Source organism: Ranitomeya imitator, chromosome 4 (assembly GCF_032444005.1).
Source record: "Ranitomeya imitator isolate aRanImi1 chromosome 4, aRanImi1.pri, whole genome shotgun sequence".
Lineage (NCBI taxonomy): Eukaryota > Metazoa > Chordata > Amphibia > Anura > Dendrobatidae > Ranitomeya > Ranitomeya imitator.
This window is the reverse complement of record NC_091285.1, coordinates 527,214,774-527,238,986: the sequence shown is the minus strand read 5'-3', so window position 1 is coordinate 527,238,986 and position 24,213 is coordinate 527,214,774. Positions and strand designations below refer to the sequence as shown.

Here is a 24,213-nt window from a genome sequence, read left to right as displayed (position 1 = left end):
GCAGGCATTGGCACCTTCTGGCAAGCGCTCATCCGGAGGTCCCGGAATTTCGAGAACCCTTTCTTCCCTGTTTTAGGAGTGCCCCCAATCTGAAGGACTCTCTAGTGAGAGCTGACATTGGTACTAACAAATCCATACCACGACAAAGGTTTCTGCAAAATCCACGTACAGGCACCTTCCCCTGTCTCCATTGCTCTCAATGCCACAATGTTCTTAAAGGCACATCCTTCAGCCATCCACACTCGAGCAAAGTATTCCAGATCCCAGGTTTCTTCACCTGCGACACATCGTGGGTAGTATATCTAATTAAATGCCTGTGCAGGTTATTGTATGTGGGGGAAACCACGCAGCCCATACGTGATCGTATTTCAAAGCATAAATCCACCATACGCTGTCAGAATCTGTTGCTCCCCATTCCCTCACATTTTACCACTAAGAGCCATAGCATTTCACAACTTAGGTTTCAGGTAATCGCGCACATACCCCCTTTGAGACGGGGTGGAAACAGAATTGCCCGTCTCAGGCGCCGGGAGGCTTTCTGGATCCATTGCCTCGAAACCCTACACCCAAAAGGCCTTAACAGGGACTATGACCTCGCAGCCTTTCTGTAAAACAAGTCGATAGGCTATCCCTGGAACACTAAGTGGGCTTAGGGGTAGTTGCCCCCCCTGTGCAGATACTATTAAGGTGTTTACCCTCAGTACTTCCCGTTTCCCCTCCATAACCACTGTCATGTTACGTTTTTTCAGTTAACATTGTCTTTTCAGCCAACATTGGTGTCATTTCTCAACATGCCCGCTGTTTTTGTGGTCTTTCTGTTTCAGAGTTATTTTTACCTGCTTGTATATGATATGATCTTACCACAAATATTGCATACAAGGAATGTAATGCTGTTCCAGTTTTTTCCTTTATTACGGTGTACAGATGTATTTTGTTTCATCGACTAATGTCTGTTTTTTCTGTTATAGAGCCGCCTCTAATGAAGTTCTGTGCACCACTCTTGTTGTCACCCCGTCTTCAGAATTTCGTGCCACAGGACATAGCTTATCTCCACCTGCTATGTCCTACACATCCGGATTTACCTTAGAACTACTCGTTTATTATGTTCTTATCTCTAACATAGTAACATAGTAACATAGTTAGTAAGGCCGAAAAAAGACATTTGTCCATCCAGTTCAGCCTATATTCCATCATAATAAATCCCCAGATCTACGTCCTTCTACAGAACCTAATAATTGTATGATACGATATTGTTCTGCTCCAGGAAGACATCCAGGCCTCTCTTGAACCCCTCGACTGAGTTCGCCATCACCACCTCCTCAGGCAAGCAATTCCAGATTCTCACTGCCCTAACAGTAAAGAATCCTCTTCTATGTTGGTGGAAAAACCTTCTCTCCTCCAGACGCAAAGAATGCCCCCTTGTGCCCGTCACCTTCCTTGGTATAAACAGATCCTCAGCGAGATATTTGTATTGTCCCCTTATATACTTATACATGGTTATTAGATCGCCCCTCAGTCTTTTTTCTAGACTAAATAATCCTAATTTCGCTAATCTATCTGGGTATTGTAGTTCTCCCATCCCCTTTATTAATTTTGTTGCCCTCCTTTGTACTCTCTCTAGTTCCATTACATCCTTCCTGAGCACCGGTGCCCAGAACTGTACACAGTACTCCATGTGCGGTCTAACTAGGGATTTGTACAGAGGCAGTATAATGCTCTCATCATGTGTATCCAGACCTCTTTTAATGCACCCCATGATCCTGTTTGCCTTGGCAGCTGCTGCCTGGCACTGGCTGCTCCAGGTAAGTTTATCATTAACTAGGATCCCCAAGTCCTTCTCCCTGTCTGATTTACCCAGTGGTTTCCCGTTCAGTGTGTAATGGTGATATTGATTCCTTCTTCCCATGTGTATAACCTTACATTTATCATTGTTAAACCTCATCTGCCACCTTTCAGCCCAAGTTTCCAACTTATCCAGATCCATCTGTAGCAGAATACTATCTTCTCTTGTATTAACTGCTTTACATAGTTTTGTATCATCTGCAAATATCGATATTTTACTGTGTAAACCTTCTACCAGATCATTAATGAATATGTTGAAGAGAACAGGTCCCAATACCGACCCCTGCGGTACCCCACTGGTCACAGCGACCCAGTTAGAGACTATACCATTTATAACCACCCTCTGCTTTCTATCACTAAGCCAGTTACTAACCCATTTACATACATTTTCCCCCAGACCAAGCATTCTCATTTTGTGTACCAACCTCTTGTGCGGCACGGTATCAAACGCTTTGGAAAAATCGAGATATACCACGTCCAATGACTCACCGTGGTCCAGCCTATAGCTTACCTCTTCATAAAAACTGATTAGATTGGTTTGACAGGAGCGATTTCTCATAAACCCATGCTGATATGGAGTTAAACAGTTATTCTCATTGAGATAATCCAGAATAACATCCCTCAGAAACCCTTCAAATATTTTACCAACAATAGAGGTTAGACTTACTGGCCTATAATTTCCAGGTTCACTTTTAGAGCCCTTTTTGAATATTGGCACCACATTTGCTATGCGCCAGTCCTGTGGAACAGACCCTGTCGCTATAGAGTCCCTAAAAATAAGAAATAATGGTTTATCTATTACATTACTTAGTTCTCTTAGTATTCGTGGGTGTATGCCATCCGGACCCGGAGATTTATCTCTCACATTTACATTCCACTCTCCTCCCTTTGGCACCGCCTCTCACCAGTTCCTCCCCCTGTTAAACATTCATCCTAAACCCTGTTAACAGCGGAACATACTTGCCGCTGTATTTCCTACCCGGATGCCGCACACAGACTGACGTCACATCCGCCGGTCGGGCGGTAAGAACAGCGACACACACTGCTCCCTAGTGACGCGCACAGACTTCTCCCGCTGACGTCACTTCCGCCCCTCAGTGCACGCTCCCTGATTCGGTAGGATGCTTCGCCTGAGCACGCCCCTCTGCTATGAAAGTGCGCGCTATTCCCCACATTGCAGACGAGCGGAGGATTCCGCGTCTGCTTCCCGGCACATACCTCCTCTCATCTTACCAGGTAATACGTTAGCACAGTCCTCCTTCACCGGACCATACGGGCACCGGTGTGTCATTCCACATATACTTACGTGATGTGTTTATTTCGTCCTAGTGGGATTAGGTCCCTGGTCCTACATTAACCTAAGGTGTGCCACTATGCAGGGTTCTCTTTTTGAGCACAGTAAGACGTATAGTCTTACAGTCGGGGTCACTTTTGATTCCTTTTCTTCATATCCCAGATGCTGCATTTAGTGTGCCAAGAGACACGGTTGTCTCTTCTATTTTCCTCACAGTACGGTATGTTGCTATATTCTTTCTATCCCCATCCACTATTCACATCAGTGCCTAATACTAGTAGTATCTCTCTGCGTATCGCCACTCATGTCTGTACCATGACCATATTGTGAATCACACTAGCTCTTAAAACATTCTATGTTGACAAGTTCATGTATATACTTTTGTTTCTTTTTTATTATTTTGTACTTATGTATAATTATGGTTTTCTTTTCACTTTCTGTAGTAACTGATGAAGGTTCTGTTTGTTGGACCGAAACTTTTTTTGGGTACTACATTAAATCTCACCAGAGCATTTAAGTTGAGTGCAAGGTCTTTTCTTTATATACTACAAGGTGTGGGAGCCTACCTTTGCACCATTAGCAGTAGTGCACACATGTTTTACCATTTATCTCTGCTGAGCAGGCTCCACTGCGGCTGGAGGAGAATGGGAGACGGCAGCAGACATGGTTCGAGATTCCCCCTTTGCAGCGGCAGGAACTCGACTCCTAACAGCAACACACTCCAAAATGGAGAATGAATAATTTACATTACACATGTATATAGAAAGTAACCCTGTTGAATAACAATATACAGGATTAAAAAGACAGTGTGATTATCAAAATTAAATTGTAGACAAAGTGGGAATAAGTCTGACAATCCTAAATAACACGATACAATATCAGAAGAGTACAGATCAATAGGCAAAGTAACACATGTTAAATCTTTATTACCCACTCCCAGTCCCCAATGCACATTTCGGCGTTAATGCCTTTTTTTGGGAAAGTCTCTTCTGATGTTGTATCATGTTAGTTAGGATTGTCATAGTGTGCTTAGACAAATCGCCTACATTTGATTGAAATACAAACAGTGGTAGTACAAAAGATATAAGCAGATGGATCATATCAATTACCAGGCTGATGTTCGACCATGTGTGTGTTGGTTCACAGGGGGCATTGGCTGACAACTGGTCTGTAGGTCCATCACAGCACGTTACTCGACATGGCCTCCAGCTTTGAAGTGAACCACAGGCATAACAGAGAGAGAGAGAGGGGCCACATTGCATGGCAATAGCCTTTATCCCCTTTGGGTCACTTCCCTCTGGGCTAAACCTAAATCCCTTTACTCCAGCAGCTAAAATCTCCAAAACCGAAGAGGAGTCATAACGCTTTAACGGACGGTCCTTGGGAGTCGGTTTTGGTGCCATCGGATCTTTCTGGGCCCCTGCCGTGCGCTGAGACCAAACACAGCTTTGCTACCTGTCTGCTGCCAAACATTCTAAGTATCTCCCCACCCTGTGGTGTTAGAAAGGATTAGGACCCTGGAAGGCATTCGGGTCAGTCCAGAGAACTCAAAAATGTAACCGGTGTGTGACCAGGATGCTCGATAAGTCCATATTCTCCTTATGAAATCATAGCTGATGCAACAAAGCAGTTAAGCCCCCGTCACACACAGCGAGATCGCTAGCGAGATCGCTGCTGAGTCACAAGTTTTGTGACGCAACAGCGATCTCAGTAGCGATCTCGCTATGTGTGACACGTAGCAGCGATCAGGCCCCTGCTGTGAGATCGCTGGTCGTGTCGGAATGGCCTGGGCCATTTTTTTGATCGTTGAGGTCCCGCTGGGTAGCACACATCGCTGTGTTTGACACCTTACCAACGACCTCGCTGACAGGACGTCCCATTGAATCATCATGAAATAGCATCGTTCTACAGGTCGCTACAGGTCGCTACAGTTCGCCGCATCGCTGCTGCGTCGTTGGGGAGATCTCACTGTGTGACATCTCACCAGCGACCACATAGCGACGCTTGATCGATCCCTGACAGGTCGGATCGTTGTCGGAATCGCTCAAGTGTCGCTATGTGTGATGGGGCCTTTAGACCACAAGGTATCTATTTTGCAATCAAGCCATTTGCTCTGATCTTAGCTGACTCAAGGTGTGAACTCTGTCACTCACCGCCTTTTGAAGCTTGAACCCCCTGCTGAGCTATGTGTCCTGTTACAGCTTAACATGGGAAGGAGGTTTTATAATAGCCTGCCAAATAGGATATAAATGATTGACATTAAATTATATCTCCATTATTCTTCACACCCCCTATCCAATAAGATTTGTGAAAACGTGCTCATCACTGGAGGCCTGACAACTTGGACCACATGGATCCGGAGAACAAGCTCTGCAGCACCCTGTCTTGAGTGATACGGTGGTGCACATTCTCAGCGTCCTCTCCGTTAATTGTCAATGAAAAAGCCATAGTTAGATAAGCGATGTGCTCTGCTTTCTCCTTCAGTCCTATAGATCATGAAATGAGTTAAGAATGAGAATGCCCACCTTTGCTCCATTCAAGAACGGTCTCTGGTTCTTGGCACGCACATTGCTTAAAATGGAAAGCCAAATTATCTGTTTCCTATAGACTTTAAAGTTAAAAAATAAAACGCAAGTGTGTATTTTGTCTGCTATCCGTTTATTTAGCTGGAAAAAGAACTTGTACGGACTAGTTGTTTCTTGTTTTTTTTTTATCCAGGCAAAGCATATAGCAGATGGATCGAATGCAAATGGATGACAATTTATGAAATTAAAAACCCATTTAAATAATGGGTCCTGCAACTGAACATAGGTTATTAGACGTACAACATACTGTATGTATAAATAGTCTTTTTTGTCCAAAGGAAAAAACATTCATTAGATTACTAAGAAACACATCCACGACTGACTAAGGGAAGAATTTAATTATTTGTGTTCATGAAAGCATTCTTTGTACAGTGCTTTTGCAATATAATGGCTTTATATAGTTAGAAATTAATCAAGCAGGTAGGCACGTCTGCTCCAATACTTGTAGCTATCATACCAAGCTATAATTAATGAATAATACAGCTTTACACCAAAGGTCAGAAAACTAATTAAAACATATTGTGGCATTATTATGAAACAAGTATCTGTCTGGTTCCACTGCTACTCTGTCTCCTTACCATTTCTGAAAATTCAGGCAGTATAATTAGTGACACTGCAGACATTAAGTATATAGGACCTGTGATACACACTTAAAGGGAACCTGTCACCTGAATTTGGCGGGACTGGTTTTGGGTCATATGGGCGGAGTTTTCGGGTGTTTGATTCACCCTTTCCTTACCCGCTGGCTGCATGCTGGCTGCAATATTGGATTGAAGTTCATTCTCTGTCCTCCATAGTACACGCCTGCGCAAAGCAATCTTGCCTTGTGCAGGCGTGTACTATGGAGGACAGAGAATGAACTTCAATCCAATATTGCAGCCAGCATGCAGCCAGCGGGTGAGGAAAGGGTGAATCAAACACCCGAAAACTCCGCCCATATGACCCAAAACCAGTCCCGCCAAATTCAGGTGACAGGTTCCCTTTAAAGAGGGAACATTTTTGGAATTTGAGCTTCTGGAAAGAGGTTCAGACCTTTCCCTGTGCCAGAACATTAAACTACTATAGTGCCAGCCCTCTATTCACACAACGGAAATTCATTCTCCTGTCAAATAATAACAATAATACAGTACATTAACCCAAATTTCCAAGCACATGGAATAAGTTACCTTCAAATAGTCCTGGTTGAGAAGTTGCCACTGTTCAGTATATGACTTTTTCAGCTGCTGTTTTTCCCTAATGAGATCAGTGAGCTTCTTCAGAGGCCCGGAATTTAAAGTGTCGGAATGGTTCCGTAATATGTGACTCAGGTTCTCTGTCTGGGTTACCACTGTAGACCAGGCCTGTAAATGCAAAAGAACGTGGAAAAGGTGACAAAATGGAGTTTCTTGAATTCAGGTCTAATTTACTTGTTTTAACTAAAGGATCAAATTGTAGCCACATATAATAGAGGCAAATTCATTCTCAAACATTGGTATAGATCAAATTTTACCATGCTACTATCGGTGCAGTTTCTTATTTCTAAAATCTTAATTCAAAAGTCCCAAGAACTGTACTGTCTTGCATGGCTCCCCATGACTTATACTGTTCATATACGGTATATATTATGTTAAAAAAAAACTTGGGACAGACATTTTTCTATGCTTCCTAATAGCATTCCCTTCAAAGAACAAATCAGTTGGTCTCTGGCATGAAAATAAAGTATTCTTCAATTTTAGGTTACTGGATAATTGGTTGTCCCATCAGGATAATTATTGTCCATATGCTATAGTATATGTACACAGACGACATCACAAATTTCACGTACAACATACTACATGGATGGCTGAATTTTACCCTGATGGCATCAGCTGTTTCCAGGGCTTCAGGACTTCGCATTACATAGTTACATAGTTATTAAGGTTGAAGGAAGACTTTAAGTCCATCTAGTTCAACCCATAGCCTAACCTAACTTGCCCTAACATGTTGATCCAGAGGAAGGCAAAAAAAAACCCATGTGGCAAAGAGTAAGCTCCACCTTGGGGAAAAAAATTCCTTCCCGACTCCACATACGGCAATCAGACTAGTTCCCTGGATCAACGCCCTATCAAGGAATCTAGTGTATATACCCTGTAACATTATACTTTTCCAGAAATGTATCCAGTCCCCTCTTAAATTTAAGTAATGAATCACTCATTACAACATCATACGGCAGAGAGTTCCATAGTCTCACTGCTCTTACAGTAAAGAATCCGCGTCTGTTATTATGCTTAAACCTTTTTTCCTCCAAACGTAGAGGATGCCCCCTTGTCCCTGTTTCAGGTCTATGATTAAAAAGATCATCAGAAAGGTCTTTGTACTGTCCCCTCATATATTTATACATTAACATAAGATCACCCCTTAGTATTCGTTTTTCCAAACTAAATAGCCCCAAGTGTAATAACCTATCTTGGTATTGCAGATCCCCCAGTCCTCTAATAACCTTGGTCGCTCTTCTCTGCACCCGCTCCAGTTCAGCTATGTCTTTCTTATACACCGGAGACCAGAACTGTGCACAGTATTCTAAGTGTGGTCGAACAAGTGACTTGTATTAGGCCGGTTTCACACGTCAGTGGCTCCGGTACGTGAGGTGTCAGTTTCCTCACGTACCGGAGACACTGACTCATGTAGACACATTAAAATCAATGTGTCTCTGCACATGTCAGCGTGTTTTCACGGACCGTGTGTCCGTTTGAAAAACACGGAGACATGTTAGTGTTTGTGGGAACGCACGGATCACACGGACCCATTAAAGTCAATGGGTCCGTGTAAAACACGTACCGCACACGGATGCTGTCCGTGTGCAGTCCGTGTGCCGTGCAGGAGACAGCGCTACAGTAAGCGTTGTCCCCCCAGCTTGTGGTGCTGAAGCCCCATTCATTTCTTCTCTCCAGCAGCGTTCGCTGGAGAGAAGGAATGAAAAATCTTTTTTTTTTTAATTTTTTTGTTGTTAAAATAAAGTTCCCGGTAATCTCCCCCCTCCCTCCCCCTGTGCGCCCGCCCGCTGGCATTAAAATACTTACCCAGCTACCTCGATGCTTCCTATCAGCGTCTCAGCTATTCCTGTATGAGCGGTCACGTGGTGCCGCTTATTACAGTGATGAATATGTGGCTCCACCTCCCATAGGAGTGGAGCCGCATATTCATCACTGTAATAAGCGGCACCACTAGCCTCCCCATGTACAACATGAGCCCCACACAGCCTCCCCATGTACAGCATAAGCCCCACACAGCCTCCCCATGTACAGCATAAGCCCCACACAGCCTCCTCATGTACAGCATGAGCCTCACACAGCCTCCCCACGTACAGCATGAACCCCACACAGCCTCCCCATGTACAGCATGAACCCCACACAGCCTCCCCATGTACAGCATGAGCCCCCAAAGCCTCCCCATATACAGCATGAGCCCCACACAGCCTCCCCATGTACTACATGAGCCCCAGTTTCCCCATATACTGCATGAGGCTCCACACATCCTCCCCATAAACTGCATGATCCCCATACAGCCTTCTTATATACAGCATGAGCCCCACAGTGTCTCCACATACTGAATGAGGCTCCACACAGACTCCCATATACTGCATGAGGCCCCCACAGCCTCTCCGTATACTGATTGAGCCCCACACAGCCCCCCATATATTGCATACACCATGTGCAGCATGATACCCCCAGAGCCTCCCCATGTGCAGCATGACACCCCCATAGCCTCCCCGTGTGCAGCATGACACCTCCATAGCCTCCCCATGTGCAGCATGACACCCCCATAGCCTCCCCATGTTCAGCATGTCAGCCCCATAGCCTACCCATGTGCTGCATGTCACCCCCATAGAATCCCCATGTTCACTGTTGTGAATTCTGTGGCCAAGCTCCCTCCTGTGGATGAGAGTGGTACTGCGGCTTCTGAGTTTCCTTCCTCAGGTGATGAGGTTAAGTCGTTAGGTGCTGCTCTATTTAACTCCACCTGGTGCTTTGATCCTGGCCTCCAGTCAATGTTCTAGTATTGGTCTTGCTTCCTCCTGGATCGTTCCTGTGGCCTGTCTATCCTGCATAAGCTAAGCTTTGCTTGTGTTATTTTTGTTTGCTATTTTTTCTGTCCAGCTTGCTTTATTGGTTTTTCTTGCTTGCTGGAAGCTCTGAGACGCAGATGGAGCACCTCCGTACCGTTAGTCGGTGCGGAGGGTCTTTTTGCCCCTCTGCGTGGTTGTTTGTAGGTTTTTGTGTTGACCGCAAAGCTATCTTTCCTATCCTCGGTCTATTCAGTAAGTCGGGCCTCACTTTGCTAAATCTATTTCATCTCTGTGTTTGTATTCTCATCTTACTCACAGTCATTATATGTGGGGGGCTGCCTTTTCCTTTGGGGAATTTCTCTGAGGCAAGGTAGGCTTATTTTTCTATCTTCAGGGCTAGTTAGTTTCTCAGGCTGTGCCGAGTTGCATAGGGAGCGTTAGGCGCAATCCACGGCTACCTCTAGTGTGGTGTGTTAGGATTAGGGATTACGGTCAGCAGAGTTCCCACGTCTCAGAGCTCGTCCTTTGTTTTTGGTATTTGTCAGGTCACTTTGTGTGCTCTAAACTTCAATGTCCATTGTGGTTCTGAATTACCTGTTCACAACAGTACTGGAGGCCCAAAGTACTAATGATTCTCAATAGAGGGAAAAGAGAAGTTCTGAGACCATTTTTTTTTCTTTGCACTGTGTTCTGTCTTTCTTTTCCCCTTTACATCAGGGTGGTTCAGAACACAGGTGTGGACATGGACATTCAAGGTCTGTTCTCTTTGATGGATAATCTCGCTATAAATGTACAGAATACTCAAGATTTAGTGGTTCAGAATCCTATGTTAGAACCTAAAATTCCTATTCCTGAGTTGTTTTCTGGAGATAGAGCTAAGTTTTTGAATTTTAAAAATAATTGTAAATTATTTCTGGCTTTGAAACCCCGCTCCTCTGGTGACCCAGTTCAACAAGTTAAGATAATTATTTCTTTATTACGTGGCGACCCTCAAGACTGGGCATTTTCCCTTGCGCCAGGAGATCCTGCATTATGTAATATTGATGCATTTTTTCTGGCGCTCGGATTGCTGTACGACGAACCAAATTCAGTGGATCAGGCAGAGAAAAATTTGCTGGCTCTCTGTCAGGGTCAGGATGAAATAGAGATTTATTGTCAGAAGTTTAGAAAGTGGTCCGTGCTCACTCAATGGAATTGAATGTGCGCTGGCAGCTATTTTCAGAATGGGTCTCTCTGAAGCCCTTAAGGATGTCATGGTGGGATTTCCTATGCCTGCTGGTCTGAATGAGTCTATGTCTTTAGCCATTCAGATCGGTCGAGGCTTGCGCGAGCCTAAATCTGTGCACCATTTGGCGGTATTATCTGAGCATGAACTTGAGCCTATGCAGTGCGATAGGACTTTGACCAGAGCTGAAAGGCAGGAACACAGACGTCAGAATGGGCTGTGTTTCTACTGTGGTGATTCCACTCATGCTATCTCTGATTGTCCTAAGCGCACTAAGCGGTTCGCTAGGTCTGCCACCATTGGTACGGTACAGTCGAAATTTCTTTTGTCCGTTACTTTGATCTGCTCTTTGTCTTCCTATTCTGTCATGGCATTTGTGGATTCAGGCGCTGCCCTGAATTTGATGGACTTGGAGTTTGCTAGGCGCTGTGGATTTGTCTTGGAGCCCTTGCAGTGTCCTATTCCATTGAGAGGAATTGATGCTACGCCTTTGGCCAAGAATAAGCCTCAGTATTGGACCCAGCTGACCATGTGCATGGCTCCTGCGCACCAGGAGGATATTCGCTTTCTGGTGTTGCATAATCTGCATGATGTGGTCGTGTTGGGGTTGCCATGGCTACAAGTCCATAACCCAGTATTAGATTGGAAATCAATGTCTGTGTCCAGCTGGGGTTGTCAGGGGGTACATGGTGATGTTCCTTTTCTGTCTATCTCATCATCCACCCCTTCTGAGGTCCCAGAGTTCTTGTCTGATTACCGGGATGTATTCGATGAGCCCAAGTCCAATGCCCTACCTCCGCATAGGGATTGTGATTGTGCTATCGATTTGATTCCTGGTAGTAAGTTTCCTAAGGGTCGACTGTTTAATTTATCTGTACCTGAGCACGCCGCTATGCGGAGTTACGTGAAGGAGTCTTTGGAGAAGGGTCATATTCGCCCGTCATCGCCGCCATTGGGAGCGGGGTTCTTTTTTGTGGCCAAGAAGGATGGTTCACTGAGACCTTGTATTGATTACCGCCTTCTAAATAAAATTACGGTCAAATTTCAGTACCCTTTGCCGCTGCTGTCTGATTTGTTTGCTCGGATTAAGGGGGCTAGTTGGTTCACCAAGATAGATCTTCGTGGTGCGTATAATCTTGTGCGTATTAAACGGGGCGATGAATGGAAAACAGCATTTAATACGCCCGAAGGCCATTTTGAGTACCTGGTTATGCCATTCGGACTTTCTAATGCTCCATCAGTGTTTCAGTCCTTTATGCATGACATCTTCCGAGAGTACCTGGATAAATTCCTGATTGTATACTTGGATGATATTTTGGTCTTCTCGGATGATTGGGAGTCTCATGTGAAGCAGATCAGAATGGTGTTCCAGGTCCTGCGTGCTAATTCTTTGTTTGTGAAGGGGTCAAAGTGGCACGGTGGCGCAGTGGTTAGCACTGCTGCCTTGCAGCGCTGGAGTCCTGGGTTCGAACCCCACCAAGGACAACATCTGCAAAGAGTTTGTATGTTCTCTCCGTGTTTGCGTGGGTTTCCTCCGGGCACTCCGGTTTCCTCCCACATTCCAAAGACATACTGATAGGGAATTTAGATTGTGAGCCCCAACGGGGACAGTGATGATGATGTGTGCAAACTGTAAAGCGCTGCGGAATATGTTAGCGCTATATAAAAATAAAGATTATTATTATTATTATTATTATTAAGTGTCTCTTTGGTGTTCAGAAGATTTCATTTTTGGGGTTCATTTTTTCTCCTTCTACTATCGAGATGGACCCTGTTAAAGTTCAGGCTATTTATGATTGGACTCAGCCAACATCTCTGAAGAGTCTGCAGAAGTTCCTGGGCTTTGCTAATTTTTATCGTCGCTTCATCGCTAATTTTTCTAGTATTGCTAAACCGTTGACTGATTTAACCAAGAAGGGTGCTGATGTGGTCAATTGGTCTTCTGCTGCTGTGGAAGCTTTTCAGGAGTTGAAGCGTCGTTTTTCATCTGCCGCTGTGTTGTGCCAACCAGATGTTTCGCTTCCGTTCCAGGTCGAGGTTGATGCTTCCGAAATTGGAGCAGGGGCTGTTTTGTCGCAGAGAAGTTCTGATTGCTCGGTGATGAAACCATGCGCCTTCTTTTCCAGGAAATTTTCGTCTGCTGAGCGAAATTATGATGTTGGCAATCGAGAGTTGCTAGCCATGAAGTGGGCATTCGAGGAGTGGCGTCATTGGCTTGAAGGAGCTAAGCATCGTGTGGTGGTCTTGACTGATCACAAAAACTTGACTTATCTAGAGTCTGCCAAACGGTTGAATCCTAGACAGGCTCGTTGGTCGCTGTTTTTCTCCCGTTTTGACTTTGTGGTTTCGTACCTTCCGGGCTCTAAAAATGTGAAGGCGGATGCCCTGTCTAGGAGTTTTGTGCCCGATTCTCCGGGTTTGCCTGAGCCGGCGGGTGTTCTCAAAGAGGGGGTAATTTTGTCTGCCATCTCCCCTGATTTGCGGCGGGTGCTGCAAAAATATCAGGCTAATAGACCTGACCGTTGCCCAGCGGAGAAACTGTTTGTCCCTGATAGGTGGACGAATAAAGTTATCTCTGAGGTTCATTGTTCGGTGTTGGCTGGTCATCCTGGAATCTTTGGTACCAGAGATTTGGTGGCTAGATCCTTTTGGTGGCCGTCTCTGTCGCGGGATGTGCGTTCTTTTGTGCAGTCCTGTGGGATTTGTGCTCGGGCTAAGCCCTGCTGTTCTCGTGCCAGTGGGTTGCTTTTTCCCTTGCCGGTCCCGAAGAGGCCTTGGACACATATCTCTATGGATTTTATTTCGGATCTCCCAGTCTCTCAAAGAATGTCGGTCATTTGGGTGGCTTGTGATCGCTTCTCTAAAATGGTCCATTTGGTGCCCTTGTCTAAATTGCCTTCCTCCTCTGATTTGGTGCCGTTATTTTTCCAGCATGTGGTTCATTTACATGGCATTCCAGAGAACATCGTTTCTGACAGAGGTTCCCAGTTTGTTTCGAGGTTTTGGCGAGCCTTTTGTGCTAGGATGGGCATTGATTTGTCTTTTTCCTCGGCTTTCCATCCTCAGACAAATGGCCAGACTGAACGAACCAATCAGACCTTGGAAACATATCTGAGATGTTTTGTTTCTGCTGATCAGGATGATTGGGTGTCCTTTTTGCCTTTGGCTGAGTTCGCCCTTAATAATCGGGCCAGCTCGGCTACTTTGGTTTCGCCGTTTTTCTGCAATTCTGGGTTCCACCCTCGTTTCTCTTCAGGGCAGGTTGAGTCTTCGGACTGTCCTGGTGTGGATACTGTGGTGGATAGGTTGCAGCAGATTTGGACTCGTAGTGGACAATCTGACTTTGTCCCAGGAGAAGGCTCAACGTTTTGCTAACCGCAGGCGCTGTGTGGGTCCCCGACTTCGTGTTGGGGATTTGGTTTGGTTGTCATCTCGTTATATTCCTATGAAGGTTTCCTCTCCTAAATTTAAGCCTCGTTTCATTGGTCCATATAGGATTTCTGAGGTTCTTAATCCTGTGTCTTTTCGTTTGACTCTTCCAGCTTCTTTTTCCATCCATAACGTGTTCCATAGGTCATTGTTGCGGAGATACGTGGCACCTGTGGTTCCATCTATTGATCCTCCTGCTCCAGTTTCAGTTGAAGGGGAATTGGAGTATATAGTGGAGAAGATTTTGGATTCTCGTGTTTCGAGACGGAAACTCCAGTATCTGGTTAAGTGGAAAGGTTATGGTCAGGAAGATAATTCCTGGGTCTTTGCCTCTGATGTCCATGCTGCCGATCTGGTTCATGCCTTTCATGTGGCTCATCCTGGTCGGCCTGGGGGCTCTGGTGAGGGTTCGGTGACCCCTCCTCAAGGGGGGGGGTACTGTTGTGAATTCTGTGGCCAAGCTCCCTCCTGTGGATGAGAGTGGTACTGCGGCTTCTGAGTTTCCTTCCTCAGGTGATGAGGTTAAGTCGTTAGGTGCTGCTCTATTTAACTCCACCTGGTGCTTTGATCCTGGCCTCCAGTCAATGTTCTAGTATTGGTCTTGCTTCCTCCTGGATCGTTCCTGTGGCCTGTCTATCCTGCATAAGCTATGTTCTGCTTGTGTTATTTTTGTTTGCTATTTTTTCTGTCCAGCTTGCTTTATTGGTTTTTCTTGCTTGCTGGAAGCTCTGAGACGCAGAGGGAGCACCTCCGTACCGTTAGTCGGTGCGGAGGGTCTTTTTGCCCCTCTGCGTGGTTGTTTGTAGGTTTTTGTGTTGTGTATCTTTCCTATCCTCGGTCTATTCAGTAAGTCGGGCCTCACTTTGCTAAATCTATTTCATCTCTGTGTTTGTATTTTCATCTTACTCACAGTCATTATATGTGGGGGGCTGCCTTTTCCTTTGGGGAATTTCTCTGAGGCAAGGTAGGCTTATTTTTCTATCTTCAGGGCTAGTTAGTTTCTCAGGCTGTGCCGAGTTGCATAGGGAGCGTTAGGCGCAATCCACGGCTACCTCTAGTGTGGTGTGTTAGGATTAGGGATTGCGGTCAGCAGAGTTCCCACGTCTCAGAGCTCGTCCTTTGTTTTTGGTATTTGTCAGGTCACTTTGTGTGCTCTAAACTTCAATGTCCATTGTGGTTCTGAATTACCTGTTCACAACAGTTCACCCCCATAGAATCACCATGTTCACCTCATAGAAGCCCCATGTTCACCCCAAAGAATCCCCATGTTCACCCCATAGAATCCCCATGTTCACCCCATAGAATCCCCATGTTCATACACATGAAAAAAAAAAACACCACATACTCACCTCTGTCCCGTTCCCAGGTGCCCTGCTTCTGTTTCTGTTGCTGTCTCCGATGCGCTGACTCTCCGGAAGTACACAGCTGACGCGATAACATGAAGTCATCGCGTCAGCTGTCTCACACGCTGATTGGTGGAGAAAGTGGCCGGAGGCCCCTCCTCCACCAATGCGGACTGCGGGAGACAGCGAGCAGGCGGTCACGGTGCGGCTTGCAGACCTCAGGTTTTCAGCCCCACCATATCTTACAGGTGTTCATCCATCCCACTTCCCCGATATATCATTAACAGACATATGATAGAACTAAATATGCAGAGAGATCTCCTGGTAATACTATAGAGCAGTGTCTTCTATTACTAACCACCTTCCCCATACCTTATCAAATTTGTAGATACATCTCCTATTCCACAGCGAGGAGATTGGAACAAAACAAAATCCTCTAAACAGCATGCTCGCAAACGCCAGAAGCCTGACAAACAAGATGGAAGAACTAGAAGCAGAAATATCTACAGGTAACTTTGACATAGTGGGAATAACCGAGACATGGTTAGATGAAAGCTAGAACTGGGCAGTTAACTTACAGGGTTACAGTCTGTTTAGAAAGGATCGTAAAAATCGGAGAGGAGGAGGGGTTTGTCTCTATGTAAAGTCTTGTCTAAAGTCCACTTTAAGGGAGGATATTAGCGAAGGGAATGAGGATGTCGAGTCCATATGGGTCGAAATTCATGGAGGGAAAAATGGTAACAAAATTCTCATTGGGGTCTGTTACAAACCCCCAAATATAACAGAAACCATGGAAAGTCTACTTCTAAAGCAGATAGATGAAACTGCAACCCATAATGAGGTCCTGGTTATGGGGGACTTTAACTACCCAGATATTAACTGGGAAACAGAAACCTGTGAAACCCATAAAGGCAACAGGTTTCTACTAATAACCAAGAAAAATTATCTTTCACAATTGGTGCAGAATCCAACCAGAGGAGCAGCACTTTTAGACCTAATACTATCTAATAGACCTGACAGTATAACAAATCTGCAGGTGGACGGGCATCTAGGAAATAGCGACCACAATATTGTACAGTTTCACCTGTCTTTCACTAGGGGGACTTGTCAGGGAGTCACAAAAACACTGAACTTTAGGAAGGCAAAGTTTGACCAGCTTAGAGATGCCCTTAATCTGGTAGACTGGGACAATATCCTCAGAAATAAGAATACAGATAATAAATGGAAAATGTTTAAGAACATCCTAAATAGGCACTGTAAGCGGTTTATACCTTGTGGGAATAAAAGGACTAGAAATAGGAAAAACCCAATGTGGCTAAACAAAGAAGTAAGACAGGCAATTAACAGTAAAAAGAAAGCATTTGCACTACTAAAGCAGGATGGCACCATTGAAGCTCTAAAAAACTATAGGGAGAAAAACACTTTATCTAAAAAACTAATTAAAGCTGCCAAAAAGGAAACAGAGAAGCACATTGCTAAGGAGAGTAAAACTAATCCCAAACTGTTCTTCAACTATATCAATAGTAAAAGAATAAAAACTGAAAATGTAGGCCCCTTAAAAAATAGCGAGGAAAGAATGGTTGTAGATGACGAGGAAAAAGCTAACATATTAAACACCTTCTTCTCCAAGGTATTCATGGTGGAAAATGAAATGCTAGGTGAAATCCCAAGAAACAATGAAAACCCTATATTAAGGGTCACCAATAGTGTTGAGCATTCCGATACCTCAAGTATCGGTTATCGGCCGATACTTGCGGTATCGGAATTCCGATACCGAGTTCTGATATTTTTGTGATATCGGGAATCGGTATCGGATCCATATTAAGGTGTAAAATAAAGAATTAAAATAAAAAATATTGATATACTTACCTCTCCGGAGGCCCCTGGACATCACTGCTGGTAACCGGCAGCCTTCTTTGTTTAAAATGAGCGTGTTTAGGGACTTCCATGACGTCACGGCTTGATTGGTCGCGTGCCGCTCATGTGACCGCCACGCGACAAATCTGAAGCCGCGACGTCATTCTCAGGCCCTAAACTCCTCATTCTAGGAATTTTGGACCTGAGAATGACGTCGCGGCTTCTGATTGGTCGCGTGGCGGTCACATGAGCGGCACGCGACCAATCAGAAGCTGCGACATCATTCTCAGGTCCTAAACGCGCTCATTTTAAGCAAAGAAGGCTGCCGGTTACCAGCGGTGATGTCCAGGGGCCTCTGGAGAGGTGAGCATATCAATATTTTTTATTTTAATTCTTTATTTTACACATTAATATGGATCCCAGGGCCTGAAGGAGAGTTTCCTCTCCTTCAGACCCTGGGAACCATCAGGATACCTTCCGATACTTGGTGTCCCATTGACTTGTATTGGTATCGGATATCGGTATCGGCGATATCCGATACTTTTCGGGTATCGGCCGATACTATCCGATACCGATACTTTCAAGAATTGGACGGTATCGCTCAACACTAGTCACCAATCTAACCCAAGAAGAGGTGCGAAACCGGCTAAATAAGATTAAAATAGATAAATCTCCGGGTCCGGATGGCATACACCCACGAGTACTAAGAGAACTAAGTAATGTAATAGATAAACCATTATTTCTTATTTTTAGGGACTCTATAGCGACAGGGTCTGTTCCGCAGGACTGGCGCATAGCAAATGTGGTGCCAATATTCAAAAAGGGCTCTAAAAGTGAACTTGGAAATTATAGGCCAGTAAGTCTAACCTCTATTGTTGGTAAAATATTTGAAGGGTTTCTGAGGGATGTTATTCTGGATTATCTCAATGAGAATAACTGTTTAACTCCATATCAGCATGGGTTTATGAAAAATCACTCCTGTCAAACCAATCTAATCAGTTTTTATGAAGAGGTAAGCTATAGGCTGGACCACGGTGAGTCATTGGACGTGGTATATCTCGATTTTTCCAAAGTGTTTGATACCGTGCCGCAGAAGAGGTTGGTACACAAAATGAGAATGCTTGGTCTGGGGGAAAATGTGTGTAAATGGGTTAGTAACTGGCTTAGTGATAGAAAGCAGAGGGTGGTTATAAATGGTATATGTTATGAATAGGTAATTCAGAACCACAATGGACCTTGAAGTTCAGAGCACACAAGTGACCTGACAAAAACCACAAAACATAGGACGAGCTCTGAGATGTGGAAACTCTGCTGACCGCAATCCCTAAACCTATCAAACCACACTAGAGGTAGCCGTGGATTGCGCCTAATGCTCCCTATGCAACTCGGCACAGCCTGAGAAACTAGCTAGTCCTGAAGATAGAAAAATAAGCCTACCTTGCCTCAGAGAAATTCCCCAAAGGAAAAGGCAGCCCCCCACATATAATGACTGTGAGTAAGATGAAAATACAAACACAGAGATGAAATAGATTTAGCAAAGTGAGGCCCGACTTACTGAATAGACCGAGGATAGGAAAGATAGCTTTGCGGTCAACACAAAAACCTATAAACAACCACGCAGAGGGGCAAAAAGACTCTCCGCACCGACTAACGGTATGGAGGTGCTCCCTCTGCGTCTCAGAGCTTCCAGCAAGCAAGCAAAACCAAAAAAACCAGCTGGACAGAAAATATAGCATCAAAAGTAACACAAGCAGAACTTAGCTTATGCTGAGCAGACAGGCCACAGGAACGATCCAGGAGGAAGCAAGACCAATACTAGAACATTGACTGGAGGCCAGGATCAAAGCACTAGGTGGAGTTAAATAGAGCAGCACCTAACGACTTAATATAATCACCTGAGGAAGGAAACTCAGAAGCCGCAGTACCACTCGTGACCACAGGAGGGAATCCGATCACAGAATTCACAACAGGTATAGTCTCTAACTGGGTCGCTGTGACCAGTGGGGTACCGCAGGGGTCGGTATTGGGACCTGTTCTCTTCAACATATTCATTAATGACAAAACAAAGAATATAGACGGCACCAGGCTCAAAATGCACCCAATCTTTGACGCAAAGCAGCACAATGTCTGCGCAGGATTCGTGTAGCAAGCACAGATAAAGCAGACTACGGCGGTGCTCCACATAGAAAAATCAAGTCCATTCCATATAGTAAAAAAGAAGAATATGTGGCACTCACCCAGAAAAGCTGCTGAATTAAAGTCCTTTATTCATGCTGCGATAAAACGGAACACTTTTGGAGAGGCGGCTGGGATCGGGAGATGGTGCTGGGAGGAGGAGAGGTGGACCCGTTGAAGCGCATTTGCGCGAAACGATCGTCGTCCACCTCTCCTCCTCCCAGCACCATCTCCCGATCCCAGCCGCCTCTCCAAAAGTGTTCCGTTTTATCGCAGCATGAATAAAGGACTTTAATTCAGCAGCTTTTCTGGGTGAGTGCCACATATTCTTCTTTTTTACTATATTCATTAATGATCTGGTAGAAGCTTTACACAGTAAAATATCGATATTTGCAGATGATACAAAACTATGTAAAGCAGTTAATACTAGAGAAGATAGTATTCTACTACAGATGGATCTGGATAAGTTGGAAACTTGGGCTGAAAGGTGGCAGATGAGGTTTAACAATGATAAATATAAGGTTATACACATGGGAAGAAGGAATCAATATCACCATTACACGCTGAATGGGAAACCACTGGGTAAATCTGACAGGGAGAAGGACTTGGGGATCCTAGTTAATGATAAACTTACCTGGAGCAGCCAGTGCCAGGCAGCAGCTGCCAAGGCAAACAGGATCATGGGGTGCATTAAGAGAGGTCTGGATACACATGATGAGAGCATTATACTGCCTCTGTACAAATCCCTAGTTAGACCGCACATGGAGTACTGTGCCCAGTTTTGGGCACCGGTGCTCAGGAAGGATATAATGGAACTAGAGAGAGTACAAAGGAGGGCAACAAAATTAATAAAGGGGATGGGAGAACTACAATACCCAGATAGATTAGCGAAATTAGGATTATTTAGTCTAGAAAAAAGACGACTGAGGGGCGATCTAATAACCATGTATAAGTATATAAGGGGACAATACAAATATCTCGCTGAGGATCTGTTTATACCAAGGAAGGTGACGGGCACAAGGGGGCATTCTTTGCGTCTGGAGGAGAGAAGGTTTTTCCACCAACATAGAAGAGGATTCTTTACTGTTAGGGCAGTGAGAATCTGGAATTGCTTGCCTGAGGAGGTGGTGATGGCGAACTCAGTCAAGGGGTTCAAGAGAGGCCTGGATGTCTTCCTGGAGCAGAACAATATTGTATCATACAATTATTAGGTTCTGTAGAAGGACGTAGATCTGGGGATTTATTATGATGGAATATAGGCTGAACTGGATGGACAAATGTCTTTTTTCGGCCTTACTATGTTACTATTCGTATAAAGGACTTCATATAGTGGAATATATTTGACTAATGGCAGCCAATTGGGCATACTTTGGTTTTCCGTGCATTTCCATGTCATTACAATTTTCCTGGAGCAGAAAAACAGAAATCTAAAAGAGACTCTATTGTAGGTCCCATCAATAAGCTCATCTATAATACCCAGCAGGCACTTTAGGGGACAGCTCCACAGGGAACTCAAAGTGTTCATGAAGAAATACAACTAGCTCAGAGGAAAACCATTTAGATTTATCATCTCTTATAAGAGAATTGTAGGTCGCCTTATATTGCACATTGGTTGTTTTCGACATATGACAATTGGAGAAAAAGTAATTGATGGCACAACTGCTGAAAATACAAAAAGCCTTGCTGCTTCTTTATTAGAAATTCATTTTAAAGGGTATAAAAAATGTCATCACCATTGGGTATGGACTTACATGTTTCTGGCGTACACAGCGACCTTAGTCATAGTCTAATATATTGAACCATGGTAAACTATGTAAAACCAACACTATTCAATACATATAATAAAGCATATACTGTATTAGCATGCATGCATATTAGCATTAGAGTCATTCACGGTCAAAAGTGTTGGCACTATTGAAATTATTCCAGAAAATAAAGTATTTCTCCCAGAAAATTATTGCAATTACACGTTTTGTTATACACACATTTCCTTTATGTTTAGTGGAACAACACAAAAAAAAACTGAAAAAAAGGCAAATTGGACATCATTTCACACAATAACCCAAAAATGGGCCGGACAAAATTGTCAGCACCCTTATCTTAATATTTGGTTGCACAACCTTTGGAATAAATACGGTAACTGCAATCAATCTCTTCCTATAGCCAACAACAAGCTTCTTACACCTAGCAGCTGGACTTTTTGGACCATTCTTCTCTTGCAAAGTGCTGCCGGTCTCTCATTTAGATCCAGGCTCATTACTGGTCACTTCAGAACTCTCCAGTGCTTTGCTTCCATCCATTTATGGGTGTTTCTTAAAGTATATTTGAGGTCATTGCCCTGCTGGAAGACCCATGACCTAGGACACAAACTCAGCTTTCTGACCCTGGGCACTACATTGCGATCCAAAATCCACTGATAATCTTCAGATTTGATGATGCCTTGTACACATTCAAGTCATCCAGTGCCAGAGGCAGCAAAACAACCCCAAAACATATTTGAACCTTCATACTTGACTGTAGGTACTGAGTTCTTTTCTTTGTAGGCCTAATTCCATTTTTGGCAAACAGTGTAATGTGGGCTTTATCAAAAAGCGCCTTGTTCTGATTTATCCTAAAGATGCTTTGCCAGAAGGATTTCGACTTACTCAAGTACATTTTGGCAATCTGCAGTCTAGCTTTATTATGTCTATGTGTCAGCAGTGGGGTCATCCTGGGTCTCCTGCCATAACGTTTCATTTCATTCAAATATTGATGGATCGTTCACGCTGTCCCTGATGCACCTTGAGCCTGTAGGACAGCTGGAATTTCTTTGGAACTTAATTGGGGCTGCTTATCCACGATTCGGATTATCCTGCTGCCCGACTAATCCACCTGTCCCCCCGCTATTCCCCGGCCTCTCCCCTCTGTCAATCCCTTCACTGGCTCCCCATAGCCCAGAGACTCCAGTACAAAACCCTAACCATGACGTACAAAGCCATCCACAACCTGTCTCCTCCATACATCTGTGACCTCGTCTCCTGGTACTTTCCTGCACGCAACCTCCGATCCTCACAAGATCTCCTTCTCTACTCCCCTCTTATCTCCTCTTCCCACAATCGTATACAAGATTTCTCTCGCGCATCACCCCTACTGTGGAACCCTCTACCACAACACATCAGACTCTCGCCTACCATCGAAACCTTCAAAAAGAACCTGAAGACCCACCTCTTCCGACAAGCCTACAACCTGCAGTAACCACCGATCGACCAAACCGCTGCATGACCAGCTCTATCCTCGCCTACTGTATCCTCACCCATCCCTTGTAGATTGTGAGCCTTCGCGGGCAGGGTCCTCACTCCTCCTGTACCAGTTATGACTTGTATTGTTTAAGATTATTGTACTTGTTTTTATTATGTATACCCCTCCTCACATGTAAAGCGCCATGGAATAAATGGTGCTATAACAATAAATAATAATAATAATCCTGGGTTGTAAGCTTTCATCAATTCGCTGCGGCCACATCCAGGGAGATTAGCTACAGTGCCATAGGTTCTAAACTTCTTGATTATGTTGTACATTGTGGACAAAGGAATATCAAGATCTCTAGAGATGAACTTGTAGCCTTGAGATCATTGATATTTTTTCACAGTTTGTTCTTAAGTCCTCAGACAGTTCTCTTCTCTTTCTGTTCTCCATGTCTTAGTGTGGTACACACAGACACACAATACAAAAATTGAGTCAACTTCTCCCCTTTCTATCTGGTTTCAGGTGTAATTTTCATATTGCCCACACCTGTTACTTGCCACAGCTGAGTTCACCACTGTGCATCTGTAAAAAATGTTTAGTAACCCCTCAATAACTGGTATATTTTTTGGAGATGTAAGATAAATGTTCTGCAATTCTTTTCTTATGTTTCCTGATAGTGCATACTGCATAATAGATATTGCACGTAAGGAATGTTACTCAACAGATAACATGGTGGGCGCAGTTAATAGAGCTGTTTATACAAGCAACCACATCATGGGGCATCTGCACCTCGAATGTTGTAATCAAATGGCTGCAAACGTTGCTTCTATTGCCCTTTCAGTTTTAGAAACCATGCAGACTGAGACACGTTTTTTCGGCAAATTATCTACAAAAAGGCTGGGAGATAAAATTCTATAGATTTGCCCCATTCTTGGAACCATTTGACAACCATTAGTAAGTATGTATCAGAGTATCATCCTTGTATAGGACAAGCAGATACCTGAAAACAAGGATTTTTATTTAACTGTGTGCTATAAGGAGTGCTGAACACTCATTTGAACATTTTCTTTCGTTGTTGCTATTGGTAACTACAGAGTTTAATAGTGAGTCTCATGATTTACCATTGACTTTTGCTATAACCATATCAAAGACAGGTTCACTATAATTTCAATAATCTTTTGTTGAATATTCACTGTTCATGTTTACAAAATTTA

At 44.1% G+C, this 24,213-nt stretch overlaps 1 protein-coding gene across 1 annotated transcript in view; it reads right to left on the bottom strand.

Moving 5' to 3' along the window:
• The window catches only part of FES (FES proto-oncogene, tyrosine kinase), a 259,267-nt gene that overhangs the window by 128,106 nt on the left and 106,948 nt on the right, over positions 1-24,213 (bottom strand). Inside the window, exon 3 of the mRNA XM_069766154.1 lies at positions 6,888-7,061. Within this exon, the coding sequence (XP_069622255.1) occupies positions 6,888-7,061 (174 nt within the window). The remainder of the gene's footprint in view (positions 1-6,887; positions 7,062-24,213) is intronic.